We start from the raw sequence: 21,451 nt of genomic DNA, 5'->3' as shown, positions 1-21,451 counted from the left end.
CAAGTGGCCTCAACGACTCTCTAAAAAGGATGCAACTGACCAGCTGTCTGCAAGGAATATAAATCCTTCCATTTCCCCACCATCCAGTCAGAGCTGAAGAAGCTTCTGGGATGGGAAGCAAAACATCTTCAAAAGAAAAACCAGAAAGTCCAGTTGCCTCTTGAAAAAAAGCATCTTTGGGACAACATGGGGAAGTTTTCCCGCTTCTTATTGCTCATGAGAAACCACAGAAATTGCCTCTTTTCAACTTAAGTTTATTTTTCTGCACTGGATAACACCTGCCTCTTTTTAAAATAAAACATAACACCATTTTTTTTCCTAAGAGGGATAGGAGAAGATTGGAAACTTTGGGTGAGAAGCACCTTCTCCTTTTCCTTTCATTTCCTTTAGCGCTAGACAGCACTTCCATGAGAAATATTACAAAATGGAAACCTACTTTATTTAAGTCTTCGTGAAGGCCGTCCATTAAGAACAAGAGTAACTCTTGAGAATCTTGCTGGCTGTACCCAGCAAACTGCTCGTTGATCTTCCCAATGGTGACTTTGAAATCTTTGGGGCTGATGTATCTGTACTGCCCGGTCCAGAGAGCTTTCATTATGATACCAAACTCCTCAGCTACTTCTCCTTTGTGCCCCAAAAAGTTAGACCTGCAAAAGTGAATGATTGACATTTCCAAAAATGAGTATTGGGGAAAGAGGGACAGAGGGATCTACAAAGAGTCACCTGCAAGTCTTAAGACAACTACCGAGTTTCCCCGAAAATAAGACAGGGTCTTATTTTCTTTTGACACCCCCCCTCCCCCGAAATAAGCACTTGGCCTTATTTTTGGAGCGGTCTTATTATTTTTGAGGTGCAGGAGGCGGCGAGCGTGGTTACCTCACGGCTGCCGCTGGGTTGCAATATTTTCGGGGAGAGCTTATTTTCGGGGGAGGGTGTCAACTCATAAAGTTGCCATGGTGAGGAAAGGGGGAGGAGCGCATACCACGCATATCTTCGGCTAGAGTTGGATCTCAGATTACTACAGCAGGCTTGTGAGGAGTGCACCTCGTTGGAGAATGTGATTTATGACACAGACTGAAGGGAGGGAAGGAACAGGGGTAAAGTTCAGCCCTAATTCAAATGAGGTTTAGATCTGACTGTAATAGGGTATTGCCGAAATGGCGATCCTAATAAATGCCTGGTTTTTCTTTTGAAACTTGGCTCTAGTCTCATGAATCAATTAGGGCATCTTTCGGAAACCTGACAGAGGGCTTATTTTAGCGCATGCGGGCTTATTATCCGGGGAGGTCTTATTTTCGGGGAAACAGAGTACTAATGGGCAATCATGCCATTAAGGAAATAATTGACTGCAACCATGCTTGCATTCAAATGGGGGGGGGGGGGGGGGTTCAGGAAAAGCCAAAATTACCGGTTGATATCTTCGTGATAGCAGTTCCTGTTGAAGTATTCCGCCAGGTGGGGGGTATTGCACAAACACTGGAGCACTGAATTCATATAGCAAGTGTTCCCCAAATTACGAAGGCCAGTCAGAGCCGGTCCCATCCCGCCAAACACAGGATTCAGATGGCGGATCTGTGTGGCTGAAAGCCTGGAAATTTCTGTTTTTGGATAGCACACAGGCCTGTAGAGGGAGGGGAAGAAAAAAGTAAAATCAGACCCCTTTCCCTATTAAAGATCTGTAAAAGCAGACTTCTTCTTTGTTGTCAGGTGGTGCTAACTAGGTAGGTGATCAGTCGCAAAGAAATGAAATCAAATCAGGAAATTAGGATCATGAGGGATAAAGGTTCCTAAAATGTCTGATTATTCTCAGTCACGTGTTTCCGTTAAAGACAGGAGTATCTAACCTTGGCACCTTTAAGACAGTGGTGGGATTCAGTTGGTTCACACCTATTTGGGAGAACCAGTTGTTAACTTTCTAAGCAGTTCGGAGAACCGGTTGTTGGAAGAAATCTTATTTTGGTTTTTCCCTACTTTACAGAGCTAATCCTGTAAGGAAGGCAGGAAGGAAACATTCTGGTGTTGTTTCTAGCCTCATCTTGATTGCCCTGCTTACAGAAACTGCCTCTCTGGTTAACCCTTGTTACATTGTAACAGCTAAGGCAAAGCGCCCATCGACCTGAGTGATGTTGAGTTGGCCATGACCACCCTGTCACATGACCACCAAGCCAGGCCTACCCAGCTGGTCATTAAGGCAGAGAACCGGTTGTTAAATTATTTGAATCCCACCACTGCTTTAAGACCTGTGAACTTCAACTCTCAGAATTCCCCAGCCAGCATAGCATAGCATACCTGGCTGGGGGATTCTGGGAATTGGAAGTCCACAGGTCTTAAAGTTTAGAAAATCACGCAGGAGATTCATTCTTACATACTCCAGACAGGTTCAGGTAGGGAAAAAGCCTTTATTCCTTTTTTTAAAAATCCTACCAACTGCGGAATAAAGGTGTATCCTGCAAAACCCGTTGGGGAAATGGGTAAGCAACGTACTTATTCTCACGATTCACAGTCGGAGTGGGAATTATCTTCTTCTCTTCCTCTTGCAGAGCCTGAGTGATGTCTGGGGATGAGTACGACCGCTTCAGTTTGGAGTGTTCCCTCTCCCGCAGATCGGTAGACGGAGGCTTTGGCTTATGAGTCGTGGGAGTAGTCGTGGGTGGAATAACCGAGGGAGTCATTTCCGGTGGGTACATGTGGACTGAATTGGTGGGCGAATGGTAGTACCGAAAAGTCCCGGTGACTGTATCCAGAAACTTCAAAGGGCATGCCCAGAAGATAACAGGCACAAAAATAAAAAGAGGGGGTGGGGGTGGGGAGGAGAAAGTTAAGCCAGATTTCTACAACTGCTCATTTGGATGAGTAAAATATGTAGAGGTGGTCGTTCCTTGATTTATGACCGAACCTACTTGGGGTACTTAGAAGTTCTACTTGAACTTAGAAGTGGCACTGACCTTGGCCCAGCCATGAGGCAATCCTGGGATGATCCTGCCCATCTCCTCACTTCGGGCTCTGGTTAACGGCTCTCGTTGGGACTAAAAATAAAATACACCCCCCACACACAGACACAAAAAATGAGATTAAACCCTGTCAAAATAACATACTGTGTCACTTCTCTGGTATAACTTTGACATACTAAATGTTCTCTCTCATATGGGTGCATATAAGAAACTCAAGAATGCCTTTTAATAACAATAATCCAAGGAGACGTAGCTCTGACGCTACCACCTGGTCTTTAAAATGCTGTACTGAAGGCTACACCGGGATATTCAGAATTATACAAAGCACCGATCCACGAGAATCGGAAATCAGCTCTTTACAGCAAATAATCTGGATAATGTCAGAAACACTCTTTTGCAAGGCCTGAATGGGCTGAGGGACCCCAGACTGAGATGGAGCCCATCAAGTGGCTGGTACAACTACAGTCATCAGGGTGGGCAAGTGGGTTTTACTGGGTTTTATAGTGGGATTAAGGGACGTTTAGGGACGCGGTGGATCAGTGTCTAAGACGCTGAGCTTGTCAATCAAAAGGTCGGGAGTTCGCCGGCTCAAATCCCTAATGCCACGTAATGGAGTGAGCTCCCGTGACTTGTCCCAGCTTCTGCCAACCTACCAGTTCGAAAGCATGTAAAAATGCAGGTAGAAAAATAGGGACCCCCTTTGGTGGGAAGGGAACAGCGTTCCGTGCACCTTCGGCGTTTAATTCATGCCGGCCACATGACCACGGAGACGTCTCGGGACAGCGCTGGCTCTTCGGCTTTGAAACGGAGACGAGCACTGCCCCCTAGAGTCGGGAACGACTAGCACATATGTGCGAGGGGAACCTTTACCTTTTAGTGGGGTTTAATCTTTCTACAGCCTCCCTCCACCGTTCCAAAACGAGGCTGCCACGCTTCTCTGCCTCTCTCAAGTGCCAGCTGGGCCGCTCACCTTGTTCAAGCCAGAGTCCCCCCTCAAAGGCCCTTGGGGTTCCTCTGCAAATCTGCGCCTCTGTGTTTCGGGGGTCCAGACGATTTTCTCCTTTTCGCCGGTGGTATTTTTGTCAAGTTCGACTTTCCTCATTTCAGGGCTTTCGCTCCCGGTGACTCTTTTATGTTTCACCTCGGCCGAATCTCTGGGGACTCTTTCCAGATCTTGTTTTCCATCGACCCCTTTGGTGGGCTGGTCTTTCTCTTCCTTCTCTTGGTCTTCTTTATACCTCTGGAGATTTTCCCGGCCTTCCCAGTCTCCCTGGTCCTCTCTGGCTCTCTTCTCTGCCGTTTGGACCTCTCTCTGTTCTTCTGGTTCTTCTTTTTCGCCTCCGTTTTTTTCTACCGCCGTAGCCTTCCTCACGTGCCCGGGGCTCCTCTCTTCGTCCGTTAGGCTGGGCTTCGTCTCCAGCGATGGCTTTGTGGAACGATCCGGAACCAGTTTCCCGTTGTAATTTAGCAGCTTGACAATCGCTGGGCTTTCGGCCTTTGCCTTTTGGTCGTCTGGTATTTTGGTCGAGGGTTTTTTGCTACGATCAACCTGGACCCAAAGAAAAAAGAAATAAAGGAGAAAATAGAGTTTGGCCAGAGTTAAAAAAAAACTCAAACCCAAAATACAATATATCATATTTTTTGGGAATATAAGGCGCACCTTTTTCCCTCAAAAAAGAGGCTGAATATCTCGGTGCGTCTTATATACTGAATACAGATTTTTTTGCCTCCCCAAACCCCACCGCCTTCACCAAAATGGCCATACAGAGACTCTATGAAGCTTTTACAGAGCTCCTGGGGGCTGGGGAGGGCGGAAATGAGAAAAATACGGGCCATTTTTTGCTCAAGTCTGGCAAGATTTTGTCTACTGGCGGACAGCAACAAAGAAACTGCTTTTTACATGTCTCGTTCTTGGTTTCCAGTGCTGGACATTTATACCAATTTTTAAAAACAAAGCAAAAGTCATACTCATTCGGCCTATGGGAGTGAGAAGGGTCTAAACAGGTGAGTCATTGCTTGCAGAAAAGAGATCACTCACCTGAGGAATAACCTTCATGGCCGAGATGGGCTGGCTGAGAATGCCAGTCGGAGCAGCAGCAATCGTTCCGCTAGGAATTAGCGATCGGAGTACATCCGTTTTCTTCTCCGGCTCACTTGCAATGTCTGATTTTTCAGGTGCTTCTACCACGGAGGGTTTGACGTAGACAACAGGTGGGGGAGGTGGAGCTGGCTCTTCCAATGATGGGTAAGTAAAGTCCACTGAAACAAATATACAAATGGAAGAGGCTAAATATTAACAGGCATATGCTATAGCAGTGACGGCGAACCTATGGCAGGCGTGCCAGAGGTGGCACATAAGAGTTTCCTCTGCTGGCACGTGTGCCGTCGCCCCAGGTCAGATCTCTGCGGTGTTTTTTGGTGAGCTTCTGTTTCTCTGCAAATGACAAAACAGAAGCTCACGAAAGAAAAAGATCTTACTTCTTGCTGCGCTGCCGGTTTTGGGATGCCCCCGCCTCCCACCGGCCAGCTGGTCTTCGGGTCTCTGCTGAGCATGCATGCATGCACGTTTGCACATGTGCACACACACCTTTCAGTTTGGGCATGTGCGTGCACAGTTTGGGCACTCAGTTTCTAAAAGATTTGCCAACACTGTGCTATATAATTCTTATGTGCTATATATAGGGCAATTTTAGCATACTGGTTAAGACACTGGGCCAGAAAGTAGGTGAGTTTTTGTCCAGCTTTAGGCACAAAGCCTTAGGTGACTTTGGGCCAGTCACTCTCTCTCTTAGCCTAGGAAGGCGAATACATAGAATAACAGAGTTGTAAGGGACCTCGGAGGTCTTCTAGTCCAACCCCTTGCTTAGGCAGGAAACCCTACACCCCTTCAGACCAATGGTTGTCTTGTCTCTTCTTAAAAACTCCCAGTGTTGGAGCATTCACCACTTCTGGAGGCAAGTTGTTCCACGGAGGTCAAACCACTTTTGAAATCTTACTGACAAAATTGCAGGGGAATAGCCCCTTTGAGTCAAAAACACACACCAACAAAACACATACACAATAATACGGTGCTATCTACAGGTGTTATCCGCATGAACCTGGCCAATATTTAAAAGGCAAGGTCTGCATTTCAGTTTAACCAACGTTCGCGGCATAGGCCACACAGGTTCACGCCACAGTCCGGAACCCTAAATCGCAGCTTCCCAAATTCAGTAGCCGAATTCCCACAACATAACGAAACCCTATGTGGCTGAACTACGTTCCCTGTCAGTCGAGGGCCATCTGCAATTGCCCTTGGGCTTGCAAAACTGATTCAAAACCTCCCAGATTTTTTTTTTTTTAAAGAAAGCCTTGTCTACTTACAAGAGACAGAAATGTTCTCATCTTGGCTACGGTGGGGCAGAGTCACTTTGGCGTTGGTTGTATACTGAGGATAGCAAAGCAGCCAGTTCTCGTAACCTCCGTCGAGGACCAAAGGCTCATTCCGCAGCACAGCTTTACTTTCCCACTGAAAACAAAAGGCAAATAAATACTTCACCAAAAGCAAGAGGATGCCCCAGGTACTGGAAATTATGTGACGATGGAAAACTTTTCCCCAATTACATTTCTTGCAACAAGTAATTGTTGATGTGGAAGTGATGGGCAATGCAAAATTGCAGTGGCCCTGACGTCCTTTGAATAAATATGCATTGTTTAGAACATTAAAATATCCGCTCAGCCTTGCTTGTTTGTTTGTTTGTTTTGTTTGTTTTTATTGGATTTATATGCCGCCCTTCTCCCAAAGGACTCAGGGCGGCATACAACATTAAAAAACACACATCCCAAAAGTTAAAAAGAAATTAAATACATATCCAAAAACAAAACAAAACAAACAAACCGAATTTATAAGACAATACATTTAAAAATGAGTTAAAATTAACAGGCCAGGCCGGCTTGCTGGAAAAGCCAACTTTTTAGGGCGCGTCGGAAGTTGCAACGAACTTGCTGTAAATTTATAAAGGGATAGCAGCATAAGATAATTTTTTAAGCTTCAAAGACATTCTCTCCCTCCCTCCCTCCCTCTGTGTGTGTGTGTGTGTGTGTGTGTGTGTGTGTGTGTGTGTGAAACCTTGGCCTCTTGTGTTTATGTAACAAGTCCAGGCTAATTCCCTGCTTGACCCCTCCTCCCAGCTGAGACAAGTTGTTCTCCAACATTTCTATCCTCAGCTATATAATCACGAGTGGGTTCCTCATATATCAAGCTAAGTATCCAATTGTAAATCTGGACTTGCCCACCTTGAAAAGGGCGTCTTTGAGGCTCCGCAAAGTTGTGCGTAATTGTAGGTCCTTCGCCGAACTGAACCAGTCTAGCAAGACAACATAATCCACATGGACCCTCTCTTTCCACGGCTCCTTTGAAGGGTCAGGCAGTTTAGCTTCAATCATGTTAGCGGTGACGCTGAATTTTGATGCCACAAAATTAGAAAACAAGAAAACATGATTATTGTTGAAGGTAAGAGTTGGCCAGGCATCGGACACAGAGCCATGAATGCAGGAAGTCAAGAACATCCTTGACGTTCTGAATAAAGAAAGAACGGGTTTGCTTAACGACCGGGGGATTCGCTTAATGTCTGCATTGGTTCTCTTTCACAACTGCCAGAAATAAAGGTCGGGAAATCTGGTCGCTTGCATGGGTGACCTGCTTTATGACTGTTATGACTTACAACCATACTAAGAAGGCTCCATTTCGGTTGTAAGTCGAGAACTACCTGTACCACTATCTATATCAGTGAGGGCGAACCTTTTCGATACCGAGTGCCCAAACTGGAAACCCGAAGACCAGTTGGCCGGCGTGCGCGTGACTGTTTTTGGCCGGTTTTGGGGGCCGTTATTAGGCCATTTTTTTGGGCCATTTTCACACCAAAAACAGACTAAAAACAGCCTAAAAGTGGCCTCCAAAATGGCCAAAAATGGCCTGAAAAAGGCCTAGAAATGGTCTGTTTTTTTAGGCGTTTTTGGCTGTTTTGATGCCATTTTCCGGTGCTGGTGATGGTGTGCTTGCCCACAGAGAGGGCTCTGTGTGCCACCTCTGGCACCCGTGCCATAGGTTTGCCATCACGGATCTATATGAACGCAACTGAAGAGTTTATTACTGGTTGGCCATCACATCGCATGGCCAAAAGTTCCATAGGTTAATGAAGCATTCTTAAAAAAAAAAAAACTTTTAAAACTATTATTTGTACTTTAAAACTTTAAGAGTGGCCAAGCAAATAAATGATCCCTGTTTACATTTCCTTTACCCTCGGCTTGATCCCTGGTAATCTATTTAGCATTCTGCAGCCTTAGGAGCTATCAGAAAAGTTTGTTACCTACCCAGGACTGATAGCTTCTTCTGGAACACAAACAGAATTTATAATGCAGGATTCCTGGTAATCTTTTAGGCACCGGGCATCCATGATCATAACCTTGATGCTTCTATCCATCATCATTGTAAACAGTTTCTCGGCGGTGATGGTTCCTTTAAGAGACAGAAAAAAAATCATTTACTAAAACTAATCAAAGGCAGCAGGCGGTTTTAAGAATGAATTTTGAAAAATGCGAGATCTAAGTTTTTACAATGAGTTACGAACTTCCTCCACGAAATAAATGGTATAGTTTTATTCATAGTATGACTCAGGATTCTTTTGGGCAACAGCCATTAGTTTTACACTGGACAAATAATATAATATAATATAATATAATATAATATAATATAGTATAGTATAGTATAGTATAGTAGAGTAGAGTAGAGTAGAGTAGAGTAGAGTAGAGTAGAGTAGAGTAGAGTAGAGTAGAGTAGAGTAGAATAGAATAGAAGAGATTGGTAGTAATTGTATTTTCTGCAGTTCGAATTATCCTCTAAGTCTGTAACTAAATAACTATTAAAAACGGCTACAAGTTTACATGATTGGCAAGGACAAATAATTAAAAACTGTGAAACAAATATGAAGCAGGAACTGGAATTCTGAGAATTATACAGTATTTGTTTTTTATCTCAAAGTTTTCCACCATGAATTTTCAAATATCAGCAGTGTTCACACCATCGAAACTTGGGTGGTAGGTGTGGGAATGCACGGGGAGATTCCAAAAATAGAAGCAAAATAGGAACGTTGATCTTTTTTTAAAAAATAAAGAAAACCATCCAAGTTTCAAAAAAGCCCACTGTGAAAATAGGCTAAAACATTCGTTTCATCCATTCCTCCATTACTGACATTACAATTGCTTTCTACAGCCATGGAAACTGGGGGAAAAAAAGGAAAGAAAATGATCTTCTCTCATCATGCAGGTAGTAGAAGAAGTATGATCCTAACCATCTACCCAAGGAAGCCATTACGAATGGCAGAATAAATCTCTTTAAACCAGGGGTCCAGCAACCTGCGGCTCTGGAGCCGCATGTGGCTCTTTTATCCCTCTTCTGCGGCTCCCTGTCGGCCAAAGTAAAAAGGACTCCACGCTAGGAGGAGACCCGGACTTCCGGTGGGCAGGCAAAAAAGGATGCAGTGTTAGGAGGAGACTTCCAGTTGGCTCCAGAATTGAATGGGGGGGGGGGGGGGGCTTCTGGTTAGGACCTTTGTGGCTCTTTGAGTGCTTACGGTTGCCGACCCCTGTCTTAAACAGACATTTTGAGAGCACATGGTGGAATGCATGTGTTTCTCCTGTTTTCCATGGCTGTATGGAAATCAAAATCACTGCTGCTATAGCAAAAGAGCTCTCTGAGGTTGATCTTGTGAAAGAGATCTCAGTCTAAATCACGAAGGGGGTGGGTATTTCCTTCCCCAAGGGAAGCCACCAACTTTTAGGGGCTATCAGAGATCTAAGATGTTTCTCCGAAATATGTCTCTTGAACATCTTTCACTTGTGGTCCCTACTTTTTAAGGACGGGCGAAGAAACGATGCTTACCCTTTTCAGAAGAATCCTTCCTGTCTGCCACATTTTTCTTGTCTCCGTTGACCTGCATTATTTCGGCATTAAAAACAGGTATAGTATGTCAGAAAAAAGGCACCTGAAGTGGTATTTTTCCACCCAGACTTAATTGTTATGAATACATCCTGATAAGAGTCTCCATTAGCTGGGTCTGTACCAGTGATGGCAAACCTATGGCATGTATGCCAGAGGTGGCACGCAGAGTCCCCTCTGTGGGCATGCGCGCCGTCGCCAGCTGCTCTTCATGCGCGCTGGCCAGCTGGTCTTCACAGCCTGAAAATGGCCCCAAAATGGCCATTTTCCAGGCTGTTTTGGGGCCTTTTTCAGGCCTGCAAAACAGCTGGAAAATGGCCTGAGAAACAGCCAAAAAAGACTGAAAAACAGCCTGAAAATGGCCAAAAAACAAGCATACGCGCATCAGCCAGCTGGTCTTTGGATTTCCGGTGCTCCAGAGCGCGCACATGCGCACATGTTCGTTTGGTGTTCAGCTTCCATAATTCAGGAATGCCAAATTTAACCTCAATATCAGATTTCCTTCTCAACCTTGCAAGTCGTATTTGTCGTTGCAATCAATCCGACTAAACATGTTTTTTTTTAAAAAAAAAAATACCTTCCTTTTCTACAAGTGTTTTTTTTTAAAAAAATGGCGTAGAGCAGAAATATACGAGAGGGATAAACAATGGCTGAATTACCAGCTGATTTTTCCCGTTGGGGTCCGTTGATATTTCTGAAGAGGTTTTAGCATCGTCTTTTAATTCTTGTTTTTTCTGCTGCTGTTCCTCTTGTCTTTCTTTCTCCTCAAGTTTTTTTCGCACTTCTGCTTCTTCATATCTAATTAAAGGAGACATTTCTTTAGCCCCCCACAAGCATTATGGCAAGTGGCAAGTGTGACTTTTTAAACACAACCTGTTTAGGATTGATCCCCTTTCTAAAATTAAATGTTCGCATGAAGGCAAATAGATTTGACAGTAATCAAAAGGTGAAGGCTAGGTAAAATAAATAGCAGCAGCAGCTCGAATGGAAATGGAATTAAAAAGGGTTGGCAGTTGTCCTCGTGTGTTATCTTTTTTATCATAATAGCCATATCACTTATGTACTGCTTCATAGTGCTTTTACAGCCCTCTCTAAGCAGTTTACAGAGTCAGCCTCTTGCCCCCAACAATCCGAGTCCTCATTTTACCGACCGTGGAAGGATGGAAGGCTGAGTCAACCTTGAGCCTGGTGAGATTCGAACTACCAAATTGCAGTCAGTCAGCAGAAGTAGCCTGCAGTACTGCCCTCTAACCACTGCGCCACCATAATGCTCAAAATAGGGACAGTGTATCAAACGCATTTAAAAGATATTCCTGACAGTCTAATCAAGGACATTCCCACCTGACAGGACAAGCCAATAGTGTGTGTGTGTGTGTATGTATGTATGTATGTATGTATGTATGTGTTTGTGTGTGTATGTATGTATGCGTGTGTTTGTGTATGTATGTGTGTGTTTATGTATGTATGTGTGTGTTTGTGTGTGTGTGTGTGTGTGTGTGTGTGTGTGTGTATGTATGTATGTATATATGTATTTGTGTTACAACCCCTGGTATGCCCAAATATGGGAGGGAGCTCACTACTCCCCCTTTCTGTCCTTCGGCTCATTACAGAAAACCATCCAGCAGTCTCCCTTTATTTATTTATCAGCACAAATACAACACACACACACACACACACACACACACACACACACACACAGCAAACCACACTTCCTTCTACCACTGATAATGTTACCTAGTTGGATAATGAAATGTTCTGCAAGGAAACAACCAAGCTCAGAGAGCACCTAGGCTACCATAAAACTATCGGTCTCAGAGAACACCAAGATCTCCCCGAAAGAGAGCAATTTTTAGAGGAACACAAAAAAGTTGCTAAAATCCTTTGCAATCTGGCCCATGAATTTAAAACCTTTTGTTCTATACAGTCAGAGGCCTCGTTCTGCGCACTCTGCCTCAGAGCTGACCCTCCCCCAGGCATGGCCCTAATGTTCTGAAAAGTCTCCAAGTTCTTGACAAATGGAAACATGAGGCTGTAGGAAAAATACCCCCATGGTGACTAACAGATAAATACACAAACTAAACCTGTAGAATACACTGATTAACCCTTAATGCTTTTAAAGGCCTACCTGAGCTTAAGACTCTCTGAAAGTTGTTCGGCTTCTTCAATAGCCTTTTTGATATTGGTTAGTCCAAGTAGTGAATGAAAGTAGTCCTGAAATTAGAAGAGGCGTCAGTCACTACTTCGTCTCTGGCCCCCTGAGTCCAATATATACAGGGAGTCCTGCTGTGACCAAAACTATTAAGTGATACATACTGCCTTGCCTTCAGGTGCGTCCTCTCCTTTGCATTGCAAATAACCAGGGTTTTGCTCTTTTAACCTGTGTGTGTGTATATGTGTGTATGTACATAAAGATAAAGGTTCCCCTCGCACATATGTGCTAGTCGTTCCCGACTTTAGGGGGCACTGCTCATCTCCGTTTCAAAGCCGAAGAGCCAGCGCTGTCCGAAGACATCTCCGTGGTCATGTGGCCGGCATCACTAAACGGCAAAGGCGCACGGAACATTGTTGCCTTCCCACCAAAGGTGGTCCCTATTTTTCTACTTGCATTTTTTAAAGTGCTTTCGAACCGCTAGGTTGGAAGAAGCTGGGATAAGCAACGGGAGCTCACTCTGTAATGTAGCACTAGAGATTCGGACCATATGTATGTATGTATATGTATATATTTGAAATATCAATAACTGAGTTGAAACATGCTTGAGTTAAACATATTTCTATCATCTTGACAAAAACAAAATGCTATGAATAAATGAATTAAAAAGGAAGCAAAAGTAAATAAACAAAAACTCAAAGGAGGGAGTCTTGCTGGACCACGGAGTCTTTTTCTGCCACCCGTTTTCTGTGTTTCTATGAAATCAGGGGGCTTGTTGGAATTCTTGTATTCTAACCTTAAACCTATGAAGAGCTACGAAATAAAAGTGTTTTATGGATCAAGACAAACACTACAATTATGAACAAATGGGACCAAAATATATAGACTGACTCCCCCTCTATAGATCTATATCTGTTTCGATACCTATATATTTGTGGATGCCCATTTACCAATATATATCATGTGTTTGATATCCTTCCTTCGGTTCTTTTAAAACTTTGACACAATGCTTAAAGATCTCTCGAAGTGTACAACGGCATTTGTAACTGAATACATACTTGCTGCTGTCTGAAGTCCGGTCTCTTTTTAATAAGATTATACACAGTTACATATTTCATGTAAAGTACATAGGCCTTCTCTTCATCTCTGTCCAACCGGCATTCTTCTGCTGCCTTGAAGATCTTAACGGCACTCTGGACATAACTTGAAATTGAAGCAAAGAATGGAAATCACAAAAGCTAGCATTACCTTCTGCAAATATACACTGTAAAACAACAACAACCCTGTTGTGGTCTGTGGAGCTGGCAGCAGATTCAGACAGTGAGGAGGTTGGGGAGGAACATAGGCCAGTCCTGGAGCCTGCGGAAGGCTCGGATGAGGGCTCTGCGTTGGAGGCAGAGAGGGGGCCAAGGCCATCTGGTAGTTATTTGCTGCCTCCAGAGTCTGACATCAGCAAGGCAGAAGAACAGTGGGAGCCTGTTCCCAGTGTGCGCATGCGCAGAGTTGCCAGAAGGCAAGAACAATTAAGAAAACAGGGATCGACTCGGGAGTAAGGCTTGGAGATGACTGGTCCTTCCCGTAAGACATAAAAGAGGAGCGAACAGGATGTGAACTTTTGCAGGAAGCACTTAGTTCCTCTGGTCGGTTCAAGCTTTGAGAAGCTCTGTTTGACTCTGTGCTAAGTTTGGCCTTGCAAAATTAATTTGGCAATTAGGCCTCTGGCAGCATTTCAAGGGAGATAAGGTGGGTGCTTATCAACATTCCCCTGAAAGACTGTGGCAACTCGAGCAGGCATCTGTTGGAATCTTCACAGACTGTTTGTGAAGCCTTACGGGCTGTGAGTGACCATAATTCACACCCGTATAAATGAAAGAGGGTTTTGGGGACTAAGATGGTGATTTTTGCTTAGGTCAGAACAAACCCTTGCCTACAGAAACAAGTAAGAAAACTGTTTTCAAGGCCGAAGAAGATTAAAAATGATCATCTAATAAAAGCCACCCATTTGGTTTTTCTGATCTACTTTTGTTCAATTCTCTTCTGTCACGGCTGCCAAAACCGCCAGGCTCTATGCTGATACTTTAAACACAGGCCATGAATCATTTATAACGCAATCCACTGCAAGTTTAAATCTTGGTGAATGCCATCGCATTTGCTCCCTGGGAAAACGTTGGGCTTTTTCCTAAGGAGTACCGCATAGGAATGAAAGAGTAAAATAATTATATTAGAAGTGACACAGCGTGTGCTGGATTCAGTTCTTCCTTGCAAAGGAAGAATTGAAGCAGCTTTTAGAGAATGAATCAGCGTCAATCAGGGAAGGAAACTTGATTTCATACAGGGAAGGGATGCCCGTCTTAAGATAGTCTAACAGATCTCAGCAATGCTATAAAAAGACCCAGAAATGAAATTGCAGGGGTTCTCTACTGGGGGTTCGGGAAAACCTCTAGCTAAGATTCTGTGCAGTTTGGAGAACCCCCAATCCCACTCCTGGCTGGCCCACCCCAACCCACACGCAGTGCATTTTGAATGCACATAAGTGCAGGGCGCACATAGAAGGGAGGGCGAAAAATGGGCCTACCGGAAATTTGGGAAGGCTGGAAATGGGCCCCTTTCTGGCCTCCAGAAGCTGGGGAGATCATTTTCGCCCTCCCGGAGACTCGAAGAAAACCTCCGGAGCGAGGGGAGGGCAAACACGCCCCCTGCCATGGTGCAGGAGGCCGAGTAGGCCATGCCCATCCAGCACCTGGGCAGAAAACCCCTTGCTAAAATTTTTGAAGCCCACCCCTGATTTACAGTATATAGAAAAGTCCATTATGATCCAGAAAACACTGAGAGTTGCTGAGGTTTTTTTTCCCCATAAGTCTTCCAGAGTCATTGAGAATAAGCCACATACATTTTATAAATGAAAATAAATAAATAAAACTTGTTGAGTGCACGATTTCAGCGACAAAAGCCTTCTAAACAGTGAGACTAATTTAAATGATCCACCAAGAAGTACACAGTCCCCTCAATCCCTACCATCAAGCGAACATTGGGAAAATAAATATAGGAGTTTGGGTATAAACATCCATACTTCTTCGTGCTCGTTTTCTCCGGTTTTACTTCGGTCTTTTTATTCAGATCTTTCAACGAAGTGCAGAGATAGAGTTCTTTAGGTGCAGAAGCCAAGGTAGGCATGGTAACGGACTACAGGGTCTCCTTAAAAGGTCTCCTTTAAGTTCAGTTGCTGTTTTCTGAAACAGAAAAGATTCCAAATAAATCTTACTCACAAAACCCCAAGCCACAGGTGAAAAGTCTGCTTTCCTGCTTTCTAGCGAATATAAATCGTGTTGCACAGCTGATAGTTGGAACTACAGTTTCGGGCAAACCGGTAGCATTTTTTTTTTTACTTCCGTTTCAAATGAACCGGTCGCATTTTTTACTAGAGGTTTGGGCGAACCGGTCCGAACTGGTAGCATTTCACACCTGCCACAACCTCTGATCAGGTATACGGATAGCAATACCTTATTGATTAGTCAGACATTAGGCAAGGGGTGTCAAATTCAATTTCTTTGAGGGCCGCATCAGGGGTGTGCTTGACCTCGGGGGCCCAGGGTGGGCGTGGCCAGCTTGACGTCACTCATATCGGAGGCGCCTGTGGCCCAAGTGGGCTCCTTTTTCAGCTAGGACAGGCTCTTGCAACCCTTTGGCAGAGGCGCCAGAGACCAGTCCTTCGCTGTTTCCAGTGCGGCCCCACGGGCCAGATCTAAGCACCCCACGGACGGACTGGATCTGGCTCGTGGGTCTTGAGTTTGACACCCCCGCATTAGGCTGTATCAGAACACAAAATATAAAATACGGAAGAGTAAGAAGCCCGGAAGTTATAAACAGAGCAAAATAAGGCAAAGAAAATGAAAATTATATTCAGATCCATACATGCTGTTTTCAACTACAAAGTTTTTGTTCAAATAAAGAGCTGACCGGATATTCTTGCATCATTATAAAAGTACAATATGGGAATCATCTTAGAAGGTTGTATAGTTCAGTTTGTAGGTATGCATAATCTATAAAGGCAAAGGTTCCCCTCGCACATATGTGCTAGTCGTTCCCGACTCTAGGGGGCGGTGCTCATCTCCGTTTCAAAGCCGAAGAGCCAGCGCTGTCCAAAGATGTCTCCATGGTCATGTGGTCGGCATGACTAAATGCTGAAGACGCACTGAACACTGTTACCTTCCCACCAAAGGTGGTCCCTATTTTTCTACATTTTTTACATGCTTTCGAACTGCTAGGTTGGCAGAAGCTGGGACAAATAACGGGAGCTTACTCCGTTACGTAGCGCTAGGGATTCGAACCGCCGAACTCCCGACCTTTCCGATCGACGAGCTCAGCGTCTTAGCCACTGAGCCACCGTGCCCCTGCATAATCTATAGGTTACAACAATGAGCATTTTAGGTTGAAAAGGCTCTATTTCCAAAAATATCCGTGAAATTTTTCTACAACTCTCTTTGAGACGTATTATATCCTCTGCTAACACACACAGACGCAGAAACCCACATTGCTTGTTTAATTTGTTGAGAGACAAGACATTTCTTTGGAGTTTTCCAGCTCATAACATGGATTACGAAAGGACTCTGTATCCTAGAAACCTTAAGCCTTCGTTAAAGGTACCTTCAAGGTTTACTGTGTTACGTAACGCTTATTTTTATCTTTTTACTAACATTACTGCAGTACTCCCTGCATCAGGTGAGCATTAAGATGGAAAGCTGTCATTCTGTGTTAACTACAGGTAATCTTGAACGTACGATGACAACTGAGCCCAAAATTTCTGTTGCCAAGTGAAATATTTGTTGAGTGAGTTTCGCCCCCATTTCACAGCCTTTCTTGCCACCGTTGTTAAGTGAATCACTGCAATTGGTAAGTTAGTTGTAAAACGGGACAAAGCTTGCTTAACCAATTTTTCACTGAACAACGTACATTTTGGGCTCAATTGCGTCCTAAGCTGAGGACTATCTGTACAGTACATTGAGACTTTTAGTCAGCAGGGAAATAGTTAATATTTCCTTTCTGTTTCTTCCTTTGCTCCTGTTACTTATTTTTTCCCCCTCCTGCACAAACATTCTTGCTACAGACTTCAGAGGTGCAAATAACCTAAGTGGTTACTTGAGATAAAGTTATGGATAAAAAAAAAAACCCGAACAGGCAGCTGACTATTTCAAAGAGAAGAAATAACTTATTATACCTATATTGTTTGCCCAGACTAATTTCAGTTTATAGAAGCTTTTCTCCCAATGCATTAAAACAGCAGTCACAGCTTCTGGGTTAGAATAATCTTATTTTTCTTTCCAAAAAAGAATATTTTTTCTCAAACAGTCTATGAATAAGCCATTGTTATCATGGGGGAGGGGGAGGGGGGGGTAAAATGGTTTGTTTGTTTTTTAAAATCGGACTTTTTCACACACTATTTAGGATAAATCAAATGTACTCAGGATACAACAACATTTTTTTTTTAAAAAAGACAAAAATATAGCTGGATCCCAAATCAATAAAGATTTTGTGATGGCTGTTGACATAATACAGTATTGACTTCTTCGCCTTAGATATACAGGTAGCTACTTTAATGTAAAGCTTATTTACTGTATTGGTTAATAGATTTTAAAATCTCTGTAATGCAAACAGTCTAAAATATATGTACTGCATATAATCATAAAACATTGGCCTGAAAACTGCCCCAAAACTCTTCACCTATTTTAAACACACATATTCATTTCTATGGCCTGTACTTTATATACCTTCACGAGTGATAGATTTTCCATTTAGCAGACAATTACATGTGATTGTCAAAATACCTTGTGATTGACTATGCTATATTGGGAAGGAGAACCACTAAATCTTGACTTGCGACCATTAATTTAGTGACTGTTTGCAGTTACGACAATGAAAAAAAATGTCTTCCAACTAGTCCTCGCACTTATGGCCATCACAACATTCCCGTGGTCACATCACAAAATTTGGGCACTTGGCAACCAGCACATATTTACAATAGTTGCAGCTACCTAACTATGGGGAGGAAAAAGCTGTAAAATCAGGTGTGACTCACTTAAGGACTGCCTTGCTTATTAGCCATGGAAATTCTGGTGCCAACTGTCATTGCAAGTTGACAACTACCTGTACAGGTAGAGAAATGGGGCTTCAAATACTAAGCAGGAGTGTACCATTATTGCTATTTTCCATAGCCTGTCCTATATGGCCCCTTTCAGGTCCAACCCTAAGAAGGGATGTGGTGACTCAGTGGCTAAGACGCTGAGCTTGTCGATCAGAAAGGTCGGCAGTTCAGCGGTTCGAATCCCTAGTGCCACGTAACAGAGTGAGCTCCCGTTACTTGTCCCAGCTTCTGCCAACCTACCAGTTCGAAAGCATGTAAAAATGCAAGTAGAAAAATAGGGACCACTTGGTGGGAAGGTAACAGAGTTCCGTGTGCCTTCAGCGTTGAGTCATGCCGGCCACATGACCATGGAGATGTCTTCGGACAGCGCTGGCTCTTTGTCTTTGAAACGGAGATGAGCACCGCCCCCTAGAGTCGGGAACGACTAGCCCATATGTTTTATGCTTTACCTTTAGGTACTCCAAAACTACATTTGCTCCAAAGCACTGCCAAAAAAGGGATAAATTGGGAAATACCAGCTTATTGCTTGCACTTATCTGTTATAGATGTCTACCCATTGTAATGAATACAGGTTGACTGCATTCACACATGCTTAAACCAGTCAACCTAAAGGGAATGCAACTATTTGTGTATAATTGTTTATTATATCCCACCATTATTATTTCTTATAAATAAGTCAAGGTAATAACGTACCTAATACCTATTCCTCCCCCCTCCCTATTTCCTCCATAACAACAACCCTGTGAGGTGGGTTGGGCTGGGAGAGAGTGCCTTGGCTCTAAGTTTTCCATAGCTTTGGAAGACTTTTAGGCTTTCATGTCTAAAGAGGGACTAGAACTCACTATCACCTTTGCTTATACCAGGGGTTGGCAACCTTTTGCTCGGGAGCCGCATGTGGCTCTTTCATCCCTCTGCTGCGGCTCCCTGTCACCGGTCAGCTTCACAATTGGTAGGGTTTCCGCTTAGGACAGGTAGGGGAAAAAGGACACCGTGCTAGGAGGAGACTCTATGGTGTGGGAATCGGACTTCCGGTTGGCTCCAGAATTGAACTTCCGATTAGGACTTTTGTGGCTCTTTGAGTGTTTAAGGTTGCCGACCCCTAGTCTATACAACCTCAGCCTAGCGGGTTAGAATATGATTTAGTGTCCAGTGAGAACCCAGAAAATGAGTGTATTCAGTTAACGGACACAACGCTGGTGTTTCAGCGGACTATTTTAATTCAGGATTTCGCCATGACTTCGGCCACTACGGATCTTCTCTGAAATAAAAACGCAACCTCACATATTCCTACTTGTATAGAAAGCGAAGAGTCCCAAGAGGCTGGCGTCTGGTTACACACATCTAAAATTCAGGCATAACTTGCTTACAAAACAGCCTCACAAAGACTGTAAGAAGTGCATAATTTAAATGCGTGAGCAAGCATCTTTTCTGCTTTCTCCCAGCCACTTCCACAAGACTCCACCATTCCCCCTGCGCAAAGGAAGTCACAAAGGAAGAATGTGCACATAGCACAGCACATACACACCACAGGAAGTCATAACTGCCCCTGCCTCCCAGTCACTATACAGATATGTTGCACATGACCTGCCAGCCCCGCCAGATGTTGCTAAACTATAATTTCCAAGCAGGCTCAGCCACCTACAAGCCACGATGAAGTGGAGAGCCACAAGTCTCCCCCACTCACCGTGGCCATCCAAGAAGGTCGTACATTAATAAATAAAGCATACGTGTTAATGTTTTAACAGCCGGACTTTGGGACAATTCTTGGACAAATTGCTCACTGTTTACAGAATAGCTTCGTTTGTTGTTGTTGTTGTTGTTTTTAAAAAAAGGTAAACCAAAATAAAACCAGCCACTTTTGGGTTCAGTGGGTTCTGGGCAAACTACGGTCCAACTCGACGCAGGGTGATCTAACCACGTGGACGGCATTCACCCCCCCCCCCCAAAGTCCTGAAAAAGGATGGGGAGACGAGTCTCCCTGCGCGCACAGCCCTTCGATCTTCCCCCCGGGTCCAACCCATCGTGTGAACCCAGCCCCTCGCCAGTCTATACACGCGTAAAGCCGCAGAGACCCTCCTCCCCGTACAGACCAGGGAAAAAAACCAACAACAATCGCCCGGCGGGAGCTTCAAACTTGGGGCTGTCAAGGCCCAGAGGGTGACTCTCCCCACACTCCCCAAAACTCCTAGTTCCGTAACGTGTGAATGCGCCCCCCCATGACTCATCAAGGTCACCCGTGGAGGCGGAGGACGACAGATCCGCCGCCCCTTTCGGCCTCAGCCGCCACTCCGGCCCCGGAGACCCTCGGCGCCCGCCCCCCAAGCCGGGCCCTGCCCGAAGCCGCCGATGGCCGACCCTCGGCGCTCACCGCTTCGCAGCCGTCGTCGCCACCTCCTCCTCCTCCTCCTTCCCAGCCGGGCCTGGCCCATGTCCCAGCGCCGGGCAGCCGACGCGCTAGGCAGCCATAGCCGGGCAGGCGGAACTGAGCCGAGGCGGCCCGGGGCGGGGATAATCGCCTCCCCTGCGCCGTTCGGGCCGGCCTTCCGCGGAAAGGGGGCCGGGCCGGGCAAGAGGATGCCTGCCGACGCCGCCCTCCTCTGGGTTGTTTTCAAGGGAGAAGGGCGCCCTGCTTGGCTGGTGCGCCAAGACGCACCTGGAGAGGCTCGGCGGTGGAAAGGCGGCGGCCTCTTTCGGGTATGGAGTCTCAGCCGCCCCTTGGAGACCCCCAGGCCTCTGGCTTGGCATCGCCTTCTTCTGGGTTGGGATTTTGCAGCCGCTTGCTTGGGGTGTCCTGCTTGCGTGTCCTCGCCTCCAAATGTTGGCTTGGGGTGCAGTTGCTGAGGTTGGGTGCCAGGCGGGTTTTTTTGGATGGCGATTAGCAATCCTGGGCTTTTTTGGTTTCTACGGCTTGGTTTTAGAAATTCAAGGCAGCCCGGAGGGGCCTCAGGACTACTTTTGGTGGAAGGTAAGAAGGAAGGACCACCAAGCCATCCAACTATCCCAAAGGTGCTTCTCCCACCCCACCAAAAGGCAATTGGGCTGTTTTGTTTATTTGTTTTACTTTGAAAATGTTTCCCTTTTCAACCAAGAAACTTCTTAGGTAAAGGTTCCCCTCGCACATATGTGCTAGTCATTCCCGACTCTAGGGGGCGGTACTCATCTCCGTTTCAAAGCCGAAGAGCCAGCGCTGTCCGAAGACGTCTCCGTGGTCATGTGGCTGGCATGACTCAATGGCG

The 21,451-nt window shown here is 45.0% G+C and overlaps 1 protein-coding gene across 2 annotated transcripts in view; it reads right to left on the bottom strand.

The window, feature by feature from the left end:
- Nucleotides 1–21,451, bottom strand: part of USP8 (ubiquitin specific peptidase 8) — a 33,779-nt gene that overhangs the window by 5,723 nt on the left and 6,605 nt on the right. Inside the window, exons 1-15 of one of the 2 annotated variants that reach the window (XM_081964847.1) lie at nt 20,584–20,751; nt 15,147–15,306; nt 13,135–13,279; nt 12,053–12,138; nt 10,587–10,725; nt 9,871–9,922; nt 8,304–8,448; nt 7,227–7,389; nt 6,315–6,459; nt 4,990–5,210; nt 3,922–4,500; nt 2,946–3,026; nt 2,485–2,747; nt 1,409–1,621; nt 437–647 (exon numbers count right to left, since the gene is read on the bottom strand). In XM_081964847.1, the coding sequence (XP_081820973.1) occupies nt 437–647; nt 1,409–1,621; nt 2,485–2,747; nt 2,946–3,026; nt 3,922–4,500; nt 4,990–5,210; nt 6,315–6,459; nt 7,227–7,389; nt 8,304–8,448; nt 9,871–9,922; nt 10,587–10,725; nt 12,053–12,138; nt 13,135–13,279; nt 15,147–15,250 (2,547 nt within the window). In that variant the 5' untranslated portion in view covers nt 15,251–15,306; nt 20,584–20,751. Of the gene's footprint in view, nt 1–436; nt 648–1,408; nt 1,622–2,484; nt 2,748–2,945; nt 3,027–3,921; nt 4,501–4,989; nt 5,211–6,314; nt 6,460–7,226; nt 7,390–8,303; nt 8,449–9,870; nt 9,923–10,586; nt 10,726–12,052; nt 12,139–13,134; nt 13,280–15,146; nt 15,307–20,583; nt 20,752–21,451 lie in introns of those variants that run through there. The other variant, XM_081964848.1, reaches the window with a different exon arrangement.

This window comes from Natrix helvetica (assembly GCF_964273705.1).
Source record: "Natrix helvetica genome assembly, chromosome: 12".
NCBI lineage: Eukaryota > Metazoa > Chordata > Lepidosauria > Squamata > Natricidae > Natrix > Natrix helvetica.
This window is presented reverse-complemented; position numbering and strand designations above follow the sequence as displayed.